Here is a 14599-nt window from a genome sequence, read left to right on the forward strand (position 1 = left end):
GCTGGAGACCTACCCTGTGCCTCATGCTACAGCCCGGAACACCATCCTGGGCCTGGAAAAGCAAGTCCTGTGGAGACATGGCACCCCTGATAGGATCGAGTCAGACAACGGGACTCATTTTAAGAACAGCCTCATCAACACCTGGGCCAGAGAACACGGTATCGAATGGATATATCATATTCCTTATCATGCACCAGCTGCTGGAAAAGTTGAACGCTGCAATGGACTACTTAAAACCACCCTAAAGGCACTTGGTGGGGGGACCTTCAAAAATTGGGAAGTGAACTTAGCAAAGGCCACTTGGATAGTCAATACCCGAGGGTCCATCAATCGAGCTGGTCCTGCCGAGTCTGAACCCTTGCACACAGTGGATGGAGATAGAGTCCCTGCGGTACACCTGAGAGGTATTTTAGGAAAGACTGTTTGGATTAATCCCACCTCAGGCAAAGACAAACCCATCCGTGGGATTGTCTTTGCTCAAGGACCTGGTTGCACTTGGTGGGTAATGCAGAAAGATGGGGAAACCCGTTGTGTACCACAAGGAGACCTAATCTTAGGTGAGAACGGTGTGTAGGTTTCACTGTGTATATACATATATATATATATGTATGTGTGTTTTAGAGTTTAAGAAGGTATTGATTTGGGATAATGTAGATGGTAATAGAATAAGGGGTGGATAATGTCCTGGGTTGCAGTGTATTCTATTACCATCCCCATCAGCTGTTAAAATCAGGTGGGGCAGTGTTTCCTTGCCTCCTTCCCCCCAGACTATCTTGCTGTTAATTGCCCATCATTGTCCTGCCGCCTGACTCAGAGATAACTCCCTCCGGACTATCTTCTGTTAATGAGCCTAATCAACACTCTGCCTCATGACTCGTTACCCCATTGTGAGATGCTCCACCCAGAGGGAGGAACCAAGCATCCCATCGTGGATATAAGCTGAGGCTGAACACCAGAGACACCGGGGCTTCCCACTGGATTTCCAGAGGACAGGAGCTACACAGCCACCACTGGACTTCCAGAGGAAGAGCAGACTGTTTTACTACAGGATCACTGCTTCAGAGGACTGCAGCCACCATTCCACCAGACTGCTACCACCACCCTGCCTAACAGGGTGTCAGGTTGTACCTTGACTCTGTCAGTTTGACAGTGTTTTCTTTTACCTTTTTTTTCCTCCTTTTCTTTAATTTCCATTAAATTGTTATTCTGACTTGGTGCCTCCCACTGGTTTGTTTTCAAACTAGCACAGGAGTGCAGCAAAAGCACAGGAGTCAGAGATGTCACAAAAGCCACAGGGTGTGGGCAAAGAGATGGCCCCTCACCACACACCAGCCAGCCCTGCTGTGTACAGAAGAATTCTGTGTGGTCACTTGCACACAGAACTGGCTGCTCTTCATTGTTCAACCCCTCATTTCCTTCTCCCTGATTTTTTGCAGCCCCACTTTACCAGCACTATCCTAACTCCCCAAACCCTGGGTTGTCCGTCTGTGGAATTTTATAGCAGCTGAGCAGAGCTGGGACTTTGGGGACATTCTACTCTTCTGTCCTCAGGTTCCCTTGCACCAGGACACCTGAATTTCTCCTGAAGGATGGAGAATTGGCATTTAGTCAGCCCAGAAGTAGAGGGACTTCTTTGACACAAGCTCTGAAATCTTGGTTCCTTTATTTTTCTACCTTTATTTTTTCTTTTCTTCTTTCCTACAGAAGTCATTTTGTCTTCCTGCCAACTCATACATGTGTGGATCTTCAGAGAAGCTTTCATTTTTTCTTGAATCAATCAAGGAGCAGAAATGCTGCCCTGTGATTTGCCCTGCTCCATTGAAACAAACTCGTTTGCCTCTGACAGGGATCCCACGCAGATATAACATCTTACCTAAAGCCTGATGCAAATTAATGTCTTTGAGGGAATTGGGAACATCCTGCGAGCAAAAGTAACATTAAATCCTGTGAGCTGCCCAGTGTCACTCAGAGGCATGTTAATGGCTGAGTTTAGAGGCTGAATCCAGCGTGAAATGCTTTTGGGCTGCAACAAAAGCAGAAGCAGGCAATAGCTGGTGAATTTCTGCTGCCTAGATTTCTGCATCTATATGGAGACAGACTGGTTTTTGAAAGTGTTTTTCATTAGTGATTTTGTGGATTTATTGAGGCATTTGAGGTAACTTTTACCTGCCCCACAGTACCTGTCTTTATCATACTCCTGAGAATTCAGTCAATACCCCGATTCTCCTCTTTGTAGACCAACAGCCAAGGGCTCAGTGAGAAAGTCCTGGGCTTTCCAAAGCTGCACAAACCCCTGAACTCTGCCACATAAGTAAAAATGGTATAAAAAAAAACCCCAAACGCATGTTTTGAAGACTTCAGGGATGAGTGTTGCAGTGGAAACCAGCAGGCACCAACTTTTCAGCCCTCCTGGAAATCACCGGTGTACCCTTTAAATCTACAGTGAACTTGAAGGGTAATTAGACAGTAATTTCTAACTACTGTCTAACATGGTACAAACCATGTTTCCTGAGAAATTCCCTCTGATTTGCATGAGCTCTGAAAGCCCTTTCCTAGGCTCCAGAAGAAGAGATGTAAGTCTTCCATCTAGTGGCTCTTTTGTTTGATTTAATTCTCCTGTTAATCAACAGCTGGCTGCAAACACACAGCATTAGTGAGACACATGTACTAAAACACTTGATGCAGCAGTTTAAGAAACACCCTTTGTGTCCATTGGAAACGAGAGACTTTGCAATGCTGCAAGCACTTAGACATTGCCTCCTCTGCTTGTAAGGCAGAAGGCAGTGCTGTCCTGCCTCAATGTGCTTCTGGGAGGCTTAAGTCCCTGATGCTCATGTGGCATTCAAAGAGACAAAATGGGAAGTGTTAAAAAAAATGCAAATATTATTACTAATAATAACTCCTTCCAGTCACACATTTTCTTTCAGCACTCAGATCTGTGATGCACATACACCTTTTGATCACAATTTTTTTCAGCTCTTGAATTAACAGTGAATATCCATGGTATTAAACATCTTAAGTACAAAGCAGCAACAATTTTCTTTGATTTCATTGTGATTTTATAGACATGAAAATGCAATGTTAATTTTTTGGAAGAAAAGTCTCATCAAAACCTGCATCAATATGCTGGCCCATTTGCTGGGCTACAACTGGCATCAAGGATAAAACAGCTGCTTCAAGGGAGTGGGCAGATGCCAGACTTGATAAAGTGTGATGTGATACAGACACTTAAAGGGAGAATTTATTCCTTATCCCTGGTGACTAGCAACTTTTGATTTTTAACAGAGATTTGGCCAAGTTTGGCATGGCAAGATTTACTGTGCCTTTCAAATTCTTCGCTGTGCTTCATCTGTAGGCTTTGTATAGTTTTGCTTTTCTTACACGTGTCTAAATCCTTTCTGACTGCTACTAAATTCATGGCCTCAGGTGTGGCCTGTAATAATGAATCTCATGGCTTAATTATTCATGTAATGGAAACTTCTCTGGCTTTTAAGTTCACTTCAGTTAAAGCAAATGTCTCCATGGAGAAAGATCAGAAGATGCCGATCTAGTCTTTTCTTCCACACATGCAAGGGAATAGTTGGTACCAGACCATTGCCTCCAACACATCTTAATTCCCAGCTAAACTCAAGGCTAAAAGCCTGCAACCTGCACTGCCAAGCAGTAAACTCATAATGGTCCTGGTCATGCTTTCCATGTTGAACCTTTTCTCAGAGCCTGAAGGAGGAAACTTGGAAGGCAGCAAGAGCAACATTTGTTATATCACCTCAGGAGAGGTAATACCTGGAGAGAGGTTGAGAAGATTGATGGCTCCTTTGCTGATTCTTGCTGCATCCAGGGAATTTCGACTTCATGTATGCATCAAATATTTTGTAAGTACACAGGACTGCATCAGAGAATGCCTGGTTCTCAAAGCAGGAGATACCTCTCAAAGAAATGATCTGTAAAACTGTTGCCCAAGTACAAGGAGAAAACCTCACACCCCCTCACAGCTGCCTGTGAAGGCAGCCCAAATTTATGTTGGAGGTGGCTGAGAGAACATAATTAAAACTAATTCACTGCCATCCTCTGTAGGGCAGTGGATCAAGCTTTGTGCCACTTTGTGGGAGTTTGTTGTACCTTAGATGAGTAGCAGAGTGCTATTTCACCCATTTGCAGACACTGATTATGCACTGTGTTGTGCCAGAGTGGGTCACAAGTAATACTCAGCAGCTCTCCTGGCCCTGCAGGGTGTGAGTCCAAATGTGGCAATGCCTTGGGCTGTTAGACCTGTGTATTCTCCAGGCTTAATAATCACACTGATTAAATGCTGATAGAAAGGCCACGTGCAAATAAAAGTAGCTCTACAGAAATACTCTGGAGTTCTTTCAAATGCTCCCAACCACACACAGGATGTTATGATCAGTCACGCAGTGATAAAATTGGTCCAGGATGTTGATTCCTTCTTCCACTTTTGTGTTTTCTCCTGTGATCTGAACTGCACTATGTGCCTGCCATCTCATAGACAAAATAAATCTCTGTGTCTCCCACACAGCCCTAATTAAACAGTCATGGAGGTTGAGCTACCCTCTTCTCTCTGTAAACTCACTGAGATTGTTTCAAGCATCCACTTCTCCCAGGTGCTGCCCTGTTCCCTGGGAAGGAATTCCCATTGCAAAGAGTCTCCTATTCTGCAGAAGAGACACATTTGATTAGAGGTAGAATTTTCCACAAGAAGACCAGGATGAAGCCTGGAGAAGAAGAGTATGTGCAGGGTAAAATTAATATTTCTGTCATGAAATTGCAATTCTGTCATGTGAATTCCTCTTGGCAAGGATTTCTCATTTCCCTCTTTTCCTGCAAAAATCCTTTCACTTTGCGCCTGTCCCAATTAGTGTGTGTCCACCTGCTCGGCTAGAAGCCAGCTGCCCAGGCAGATAATTAACACTGGGAGCTGGATAGTGGCTTTCCATCATTCAGCTCCCACCAGTGATCCCCTGCTGCAGCCACAGCTCTGACAATTGCCAGGAAACACGAGTGGTTTTTCCTGAGGGACCCTGCACTCACACACACCCTCTGAGTCACCCACTGACACATTTTTTCCCTTAGCTCTGCGTTTGGGGGATATGCTGGCACCAAGTTGTTTTTGCTGGGAATGCAACTACCCAAAATTTGAAATGCTGGAACACATCCCAGGAAGGGCAGGAGGGAAATGAGACTTCAGGTCTGCTGAAGTCTCGCCTGTGCCACTGTAGAGATGGGCCTGTCTCATTTCTGATTTTGGGACCAGGAGAGTCCTACGTCACCACATCCTTGTCTTCTCACTACCAGGGCAAGAGGAAGAGGCTCCTGCCTAGACCCCCTCCCCATTGTGTATTTCTCTTTGCTGCCTCTTGTTCAAAAACTGTTTCTATTATGAGTGCTTGGGCTAAACCAGGTACCTGCTTGAGTGGTTTTCTGCCCAAAACCTTCATAGCTGCTTTATGCGGATGGCACCGAGGGGTTTTACGGCTCACGGGCATCTCTCCTGGCTGAACCCGTGGGCCTGGCCAGGAATTGAAATGAGTGCTTAGATTTTACAAGAAGCTGAAAATGGGGTATGTCACTCATAAAGAAATCAAGGTGGATGTGGACATCTGCAGAAAATCTGAATGTATTTACAAAAATGACATTTAGGAATGTATCTGCCAAGTGTCTCTCATTTCTGCTACACCTTGCTCCTGAATGCCTTCTACTTTTCTGTTTGGGATGTGTTGTGGCAGGAGGGTTCTGACTTTGTGTGATTTCAGCTGTTTCTGTAGCAACTGACTTTGACATTATTTTAATAAATAATGGTTTTGATGTTGATGCTAGCATAATTTTACCAATTAGCTCTAGGACAAATTAGTTGAATGGTGCTTGGGCTGGATGAGGTCCTACTTTCATTTTTGGTTAAATGTTTAGTAAAAAAAGCAAAGAAATCTATTAATCAGAATCACACATAACAGCTTGGATCATATCCCAAAGACAAAAAGACAAAACCCATTAAGTGATGCCCCTTTTATTGATTTAATTGAAGCAATTCAGAAAATTTTATGTGTTCTCTGATGTGTTTTGATAGTTAAATGGATATGGATGATGCTAATCTTTTTCTCTTCTTTTCTATGATACTCACAAATGCTATTACAAAACAGCTTTATTTTTCTGATTTTCATATAGGAAGAGCCCAATATTCAGTCTAGATTTCATTATGAGATTCTCTTATTTACTCATGAAAAAGAAAGGTAGAGGCAAGGATGACTACAAAGAAAGGTCAAAAGGAAAGTAATTTGGATGAAAAATTATTACATGAGCAGATTCATCTGCACTGTTATTGTTGGGGATTTATATAAAGCAAAATCAAACAGTCCTTTCTAAAGTATCTAGGGTCCCATATTTTTGGTCTTAACCGTAAGTCCTGGTAGGATTTACAGGTGAAATCTACAACTACAAAATGAGACACTGGTCTGGAGAACATGGGATGGCAGCTGCAAAGGATTAACTCCCTGTCCCCCACCAAAATCCCCATCTGTCCCAGTGGGATAATTAATAGCTTCGAGGGGATGGCTTTTTGTACCCCAGGTTCAGAGCATCCCTTTCCTTCAGCAGCTGCTCCCTTCAGGAAGCAATAACATCATTTGCTAATACTAGAAGGTAGCAACTTTAAAAGCTGGTTCTTAACTGGGTGTTTCTGCTGACATGATCTCTGTACAACAGCTTATGCCAACACATTCAGAGTTCAGGCAATGCTTGTAGCATTCTGGGAGAAGACCTGCCCTAAAAAATGCAAAGTAAACCTGGCCAGCCCAAGTTAAAGCACACAATTGTCCCAGACAACTTAAAGGTGGCTTTCAGGCTTTCTGAAGACCCACTGATGGCATTTTTTGTGCCCGCGCTAGCACTGTTGGGAAGAGCTGTGCAAGATGCCGGACTCCAGGTCTTCGGAGTCCTGTCTGCTCCCACTGGCTGGGAGCTGGGAAGCCAGGACTCATGTGGTGCACCAAGACTTCAGCAGACAGAGCTCTGTGTCTGCTGTAAGCAGGACATCAGTCTGCAAGGCCTTACTGGTATAACTGGTCAGCAAAAGGAATTCTGTCTTGTCCGTGAGGTCAATGCAGACACCATTTCAGACCCCCACAATAAAAATTTGTGCCGTATGGAAAATATGGGAGAAAGGAATGGTGGGGTGATGACAAAGGGAAGGAAGGGAGTCATTTGTACTCATTTGTAGCCATGTAATCATTATTTTTAAATAAATAGAGCTTCTGGAAATGTTATTAAGCAAATAAGGGATTAAAGTAAAAATCTGAATTGCTGATTAAAAAAACCCCTGTAACGTGCTTGTAATGATATTATGTTGAGGGATAACCTAATTCAGTCCTAGCAGGTTTCTTTTAATAATTTTGATACTCAGTGTAATAACCACAGACTTTAAAAATTAAAAAAAAAAAAAAAAAAGAAAAAAAGAAAAAAAGAAAAAAAGAAAAAACCCCGACCCGTTCTAACCAGCCCAGACTTCGGCGCCTTGGGGTGCACTTCAATCGCTCCCATGCGCACGATGCCTGAGGCAATTCTCCTGCTTAATAGGCATTTTCCACAACACACTGTGAAATGATAATGCTAATTATCATGAAGATAGATTTTAAACCCTCTGTCTAGGGCACCGCGCTTTGAAATCAGACGGCATTCATGAGCAGCCCGGAGTCGCTAATGACCCGTGCAGCTCCCGCCCGCTCCCCCGGCTGCCGGCACCGCTCCAGCGCTCACCTGATGGTAAATCGCCTCCCAGTTCTCCCGCAGCGCTCCCCAGCTGCCCACGCTGGCCGCCTTCTTGTCCAGGTAGACTCGGATGTGCTCCTCCAGCTCCTGGTTGACCTGCTCGAGAGCTCGCACCTTCTCGATGTACTCCACCAAGCAGCCATTCAGGCTTTCGTAGGAGAGACCCCTGCTCTTATCCAGCCCCGGGGCCAGGGGCACGGCGGCGGCGGAGCTGCGGAGACCCTGGAGGAAGACGCTGCTGATGCCCAGGGCTCTACGGGACACTCGGGTGCCCAGGCTGCTCACGCCGCCGGTGGGAACGGTGCCCACGTAGACGCCGGGTGGTCTCGACAGGCTCCCTCCACCTCCGACGCTCACCCGGCGGCCGGGCGGCCCCGAGCTCTCCGCCGTGGAGGAAGAGGGCTGCTGCCCCAGGAAGGACGACCGGCGCCTCGGCAAGGGCATGTTGTCGCTCCAGCCTGCCGAGCACCGCCGCTCAGCCCGGCCGCCTCGCCCCGCACTGGCGGCAGGGATGTGCCGAGCCCAGCAGGTTGGGCTCGCGCGGGATTTCGGCTTTGTGCGACGGCTTTCTGGAAGGGGGGCTTTGTGCTGCCTGGGAGCACCCGTCACATTGTCCGGGCGGCTGCTGGGTCAGCAATCCCATTTCAGGAGAAATCTCCCTGCTGCTGCTGCTGCAAATGTGGCAGATGAAAAGCACAATGGTGTTTACGGGGACAGCGGGACGGGGATTCAGTACAACGTCCGTGTTAAAATACCAGCAGTGTTTTCTACGCTGACACCCAGATGATTTCCTACTCTTATAGCCACAAGCATCCAGATATATATTACAAATGCATCTGCTTCTCATGCCAGTGCTTGTTGCAGGCATAGTCTACTTCAGCAAGACATTTTTTAAGCTTAGCAAAACCCGAACCTCTGTGGAGTCAACTGGGCCACGACTGAGCAGAGCCGAGCCAGCTTTTTGCCACTGCAGAGCATTGAATGCTCCCTTGGGTCTGCTGCAGCTTCTGGGTTTCTCTGCGCTTTGGCTTCACCACCCAACCAAGGCACGTTGACATAAACCCAGCAGATTTTATAGGGACAAGCAGCCTCATGTCCACCCCTGCTCAGTCAGCTTAACTTCACATAATCAATTGCACTTTCTCTGTTCAACAAGGGCCTGTTTCACTTTTTGCCTGCATGACGTGGTGACAAAGTGAGGCAACTGTGAACTGAAAGAAAAGGGCAAAAGAGTCCTAGAGACTTACTGCAGGGGAAGAGAAAGATTTCCCCTGCTCTTCTTCTCATGTCAATGTTCTTTAACTGCTAGTGATCAGGTGGGTAGTTCATAGGTAATAATAAGTAATGAGTAGGATGTGTTCCTGGCACAGTGTGATCCTTCACAATACAGTATCAGGTCTAGCTTTTTCTACCTACACCCAGGGATACTTCACAGCCAGGGTGCCGTTCCAAGTGTAGGATTACTGTGTGCACATCTTTGTAGGCACGATTGTAATGTGCTGATGTTGGGCATTGCCCTAATGCAGTGTAGGTCTGTGCAGGGGCAGTGGTGTCTTTGTCGAGACAGGATACAATCAGAAATCCCTGTCTTCCACTGGTGCCTAATCCTGGCTGGCCAGGTTGATGGCTGGAGTTTGTTTCACTAGTTTTTTTTGAGAACTGCAAGGCTGCCTACACTCAGGTCACCATTTCCAGGTTGTGTGAAGACTGGGAACAGTGCAGCATCTCTCAGGCCTTGCAAATACTCCTGGCTAGTTTAGGTATTCTGCCTTGAGATTATCAAACAAACTATGCTGGGTAAATGAGAAGAATCCTCCAGTACTTCTTACACAAAGTTTTCAGTGTAGTTGCTCTGTGTCAAATTAGAGAATCTACCTTGCAGAAGTAATACAGGTACAGAAAGCAAATGTAATATAATAGGGACTTTTTTTTCAAAGAACTGAATTTAGTTTTCTGTAACCTTGTTCCCTCTTTCCACCTACCTCTTCAAATAAAAATTAAGATCCCTATGGTATTGCTTTTGCTCTTGGCAATACCCTCAGGAAATTTTTACTCTCCTATCAAACAGTGGTTTCCAGGAGGCTGATTAGTAATTGATCATGAGGATCACAGATATCATATTGCATAATTTTTATCCCACAGTGAAAAGATATATACCCAAAGTGCCTGTCCATGTTCATACACAGCCTTGTCATCCTGTCTGCCCTGGTCTCCTCATGAGAAAGCCCTGCATTACTCTCTGATGCTGAGCAGAGAAACAAATATCCAGGAGAGCCCCTGTAACATTACAATCTTCCAGTTTCTGGAAGCCCATAGTCCACATTCTGGTTTGTGCCTCGGCATAGAAGTGCATGTGTGGGATGAGGAGAAAGGAGGAGCAACGGTGCCTCTGTGGCCCACTGAGCCAAGTCTGGGTCTGACAGCATCCATCATTCAGCAAAGCTGTCACATTGCTCTGACTAACAGCAGCCACTGGGATGCTGTCAGTGGGTGGGAACAGCTGGACCAGATGTGCCATTGCTGTAAGTCCCTTTTCTAATAGCAGCCGTGGCTCACCTTGAACAAGGCATATGGTTAATGATGCTACACTAACCCTGTCCTGCTCAAACTTCCCTGCCATCCGAGCAAGCATTAAACCTGAACAGCCAGTGGCAGGGAGCAGCCAGCTGGAGCAGGGGGTAAACTGCCCCTCACAGCCTGCTCCTGATGAAGTGAGCAGTGAAAGCAGAAAATAGTCTAGCAGGACTGGTGGCCAGAGGTGGGGAGAAGGAGGGTGAGACTTCAAATGACAGAGGCCATTTCACTTGCTGAATGATATCAGAAAGCTATTTGAGAAGCAAAACTGAAAATTGGTCCCACAGTAACAGTTCTGAGTTACTCAAAGAGAGACCATCAATTTGGGCAAGGTCATTCCATGTTCCATACTAGTCTTGTCTTGTAGCAACCTATTTTTAATCCATCCTTTAAGCTTCATGCACCCTTACTATTCCCTTAACACTATTAGAGTCTGCAACCTAGTACTTAACAAGGTAGGACAGAATTGCCATTTTGCTCTGAAACACTGTGTTTTCCTTCCTAAGGGGGAAAGGAAAGTCTCAGAGAGAAGAAGAGGGTATGAGGAAACTTGATTCAGTGACACCAGCAGTCTAAGCACATAAGATAAATAAAACAGTGGGGAAGTGGAAATGTGGTCAAAGCCACAGCATTCAATTGGTGGCAGTCCCTAGTCACCAGATCTCAAAATTTCTGATAAATTCAAAGGAATTTTCTCTTCCTTTGAAAAGAGCACTCTATATGCTTCCTTTGAGGCTCCGTGATCTTCAGAAAATAATTCTAGGCTTATTGGACTGAGGTGTAGCAACTCTGAGTCCAGTGTGTAGTGTGGTTAAAACACTTATGCAGGAAAAAAGGTCCGTTCTTGTTCTTGCTTGTATAAACGAGTTTTGGAGCTCAGACTGGAAGGGGGACAGTAAAGGGCTCATCCCAGTCGGTGCTCAGGCAGCACTGGACTCACACAAAGGATACAAGGCTGGCACAGGGGCTGTACAGACTGCTTCTGGCAACTGAGCTGGCCCTGTCTGGTTTGCACTCCAGCTTGGCAGCCTAAAGGAAAGGAGTGACTGAAGTCATGCTGAAGTAGGAGAAGGAACAGTCACTGAGCAGGAATGCTTATGCTCAGCTGAGTGATAGCATGTAGGATGCAGGATGCTGTACCCACCACATGCTGCCTGCACCAAAAGCAGCCTTACTCAGTATTTTTCCAGACCACGTATATTTAGCAGCAGTTTGTAAATGAGAGTGAAGCAAACAGTCCACCTGACAGGTGTTTTGCTTAGAAATACCTTTATTTTATAAAGCCACAGTTTGTTCTGTAAAGTTTTACCACACTTATAAAAAAGGGGCTGACAATTCTGAGGGACAAAAGAAAAGCTGAAAACATTTCTTGTAATTCAGGGTTACACAAAGGTTATATTTATAATATATATATATTTATTTATAATTTGGAGACAGTAGAGATGAAACTGCAGTACAGGGGCAGCTGCGGGGTCATATTTCGGAGACTTGCTCGTGTCCCACAAAGAGCGTTTCCTGACAGAAGGGGTTCACCAGGACCATCCCGCTGTCGCGGTAGTCGCCGTTGGCCGGGGAGCGCGGCTCGGACAGGTGGTCCTAGGGGAAAAACAGAGCAGCAGATTGAGCACTTCACACCCTTCACCCTCCGCAAGCCCACAGGCCACTCCTCCCAATCCCCCAAAGGTGCCTGAATGTTGTGGGCTGTGACTCTGGAGAGCCAGGTTTGGTGAGGTGGTTTTGCCCTTTGTCAGGCAGGAGCTGTGAGTGAAGAGTTCCTCTGAGGGTTGGCTGATTCTTTCTCAGCCTGGCGACCCACAAGTCAGATGCACCAAGTCCCTTTGCAGACTTGGAGCTTCCACATTTCTTGGGGTTTTTTCACTTTATTGACTCATTGCAAGTGTTTCCTGTCTCTCAGCTGTGCTTGACTCCTCAAAGATGCATTTTCAGCTTCTTTTTCAGGTCAGAAAGCCACATATATGGGTCCAAGCCACCTGAGTATGCCCCAGTTCAGTCATATTCTGATCAGGTTTAAATGACCCACCTTTGGAAGACCATCCTGTATGTGACTAGGCCTGACATTTGATTCTGGGCAAGCTAGACCAGGTCCTGCCTTAGATGGAGCAATGTGATTGCCAGCGAAGTGGGGTTAATGAAGTAACTGTGACTGTTTGCCTAATCACATCTCAGAGGCTCCTTTCTAACCCTCTTTTTTTTTTTTTTTAATCACATGAGCTAGTCAGCTAGCTGATCTGAAAATCACTTCAGCATAAACTCAAACTCTCTACTGTTTCTAGGTTTTAAATACTTTTGAACTAAGCTGAATTATTCTCTGTCTCTGAGGCCAGGGAATACATTTCTATCAGTAGGATCACCTGTGCATGTGTGAATAATCCCACTGAACCAGTCAGATCTCTTAGGAAGGGGCTGATGAGTGTACACCACCACCACCACACACCCCCACATATTGATGTTCTGATTACTTTTGTACTGGGAACACTCACTCCCTGAACTGGTATTTGAGAAGTTACAGGCAGCTCCTGAGACATAAATGCACAAAATTTCTTTGCATTATTAACTCCCACCATCCTCCTTCTCTGATGCTGTGTGGCACACGCACAGTAAACTGACTGTCAGCAATGAGCCAGCCCAAAGGGCTCTCCTTAAGCCACCATGGCATGGCTTGACATTGGCTGAACGCTCACAAGGAAGAGAAACCCAGGGACAAATTCACCTAGAGGTGGTTAACCTCCGTCACCACGCAGCAGTACGGATCAGATCTGCAGTGGCTGGGAATAAGATGGCAATCCAGTTTTGCTGACATATTTATCCCATCTAATATATGTGTAGGAGTCAGTCCTTCTCAAAAAGCTGTTTCCCTGAACATGTGTAGGGATTTCAAGGCTTTATTAATAGGACTTCCCCTCCCCTCCTCCCAGCATGGCTTCAGTTACAGTTTTCAGACACCAGTTCTGCAAGCAAGGTACCTCTGAAGTTTCCAGTGACTGGATCTCTCTTGGTAACTCTACAGCATGCCTGTTGAAGTAGTCCATGGTAATAGCATTATTCCAATAGCTCAGGTTGTTCTCTGGGTTAGATGTCTTCTTCTTCCTTCTCATGCAGCAGACTGTCAGCAGAACTGCTGTCAATAGAAACATGTCAAAAATTTGGTTATTTCCTTTCAATAAGGACTCATCAGTACAATGGATTTGTACTTTATGTTACTTAAGGAGAGGGCTGGCGACCTGTGTTCATACGCTTCAATCTCAGTCAGTCCTCGCTCTCTGCTAACAAACCCTACAGAATTATGTCAGAATCTGGGCTACGCAGACGAAGCTTTGGGCTTGGCAGAAGATGCAGTTTTTACTTTCTTTTTGATGTGAGTGCATAATCTTGAAGATGTAGCTGCCTGATTAATAAAAAGCTTTGTTGTTGTAACTGATGGTGTTTTAATACCTAAGCAGGGATTTATAGACCCTCTAGGAGACAGGGCATTCCTCAGAGACTGAGAAAGATGCTTCTGTGGGGATCTTTTCTGTGTCTGGTGTGTTTAGAGGCTGCAGTGATGAGCACATCAGCAAGTGGGCAGTGAGAGATACCTGTCCTAGCTCAAACAGCAAATTCATAAATGCCTGCAGTTGCATGCCTTCAATACCAAAAGCTTCTGTCCTGAAGTGCCACTGACCCTGCCTCTGTTGCCCGCCATTTGTAACTTGGATTTTGGTTTGTGACCATGTTCCAACACATCAGCAACCAGCCAGAGGAACAGATGGGTTCCTGAGTAGGATGAGACAGGGGTAAGGTGGCGTGGAGATCCCCTGCTGCACCTGTCTTCCAGGATAGTGTTAACCCCAGAATTGGGGTTCTCCTGCCTGTCTCCATCAGCTCCATCAGGATGTGGGATCTACTGATAAGGGTAACCTGTTCCCCTCACTTGCCTGGGCATTGGGTAATGTCTGAACATGGCTTTTTTTCTCACCTGGGGAGCACATTGAAGCTTTCACAATCTGAAATATTTGAACTTAAAGTAGAGCAGTTAGGCAAGATGAAGCAACCAGCAAGTGAAACTCCTGATGTAACTGTGTGTCTGGTCTCAGGGCCACAGGCACCCCCGGGCCCCAGAAATGCCAAGGCAATTCTCTCCCAGCAGGCAGCCCAAGACAAAGCTGGCTGAGTGTTATTTTCTGGAATTGCTTTCAGTTTATTCACCTCTGTTGCAATTCAGATGGGTAATCTTGGCAACTTTATGAGA

At 45.7% G+C, this 14599-nt stretch overlaps 2 protein-coding genes across 9 annotated transcripts in view; both read right to left on the minus strand.

The window, feature by feature from the left end:
* BFSP2 (beaded filament structural protein 2) overlaps positions 1 to 8356 on the minus strand; it is a 28059-nt gene extending 19703 nt beyond the window's left edge. Inside the window, exon 1 of the mRNA XM_042044028.1 lies at positions 7765 to 8356. Coding sequence (XP_041899962.1) covers positions 7765 to 8220 — 456 coding nt within the window. The 5' untranslated portion in view covers positions 8221 to 8356. The remainder of the gene's footprint in view (positions 1 to 7764) is intronic.
* Positions 8357 to 11600: 3244 nt separating this feature from the next.
* Positions 11601 to 14599, minus strand: part of TMEM108 (transmembrane protein 108) — a 242112-nt gene continuing 239113 nt past the window's right edge. For all 8 annotated transcript variants that reach the window (XM_042042876.1, XM_042042875.1, XM_042042874.1 and 5 more), the window contains 2 exons: positions 13335 to 13489; positions 11601 to 11946 (listed from right to left, as the gene is read on the minus strand). In XM_042042876.1, the coding sequence (XP_041898810.1) occupies positions 11824 to 11946; positions 13335 to 13489 (278 nt within the window). In that variant the 3' untranslated portion in view covers positions 11601 to 11823. The remainder of the gene's footprint in view (positions 11947 to 13334; positions 13490 to 14599) is intronic.

This window comes from Corvus kubaryi, unplaced genomic scaffold, assembly GCF_017639235.1.
Source record: "Corvus kubaryi isolate FWS band 111438036 unplaced genomic scaffold, C.kubaryi_AGA036_p1.0 37398, whole genome shotgun sequence".
Classification (NCBI taxonomy): domain Eukaryota; kingdom Metazoa; phylum Chordata; class Aves; order Passeriformes; family Corvidae; genus Corvus; species Corvus kubaryi.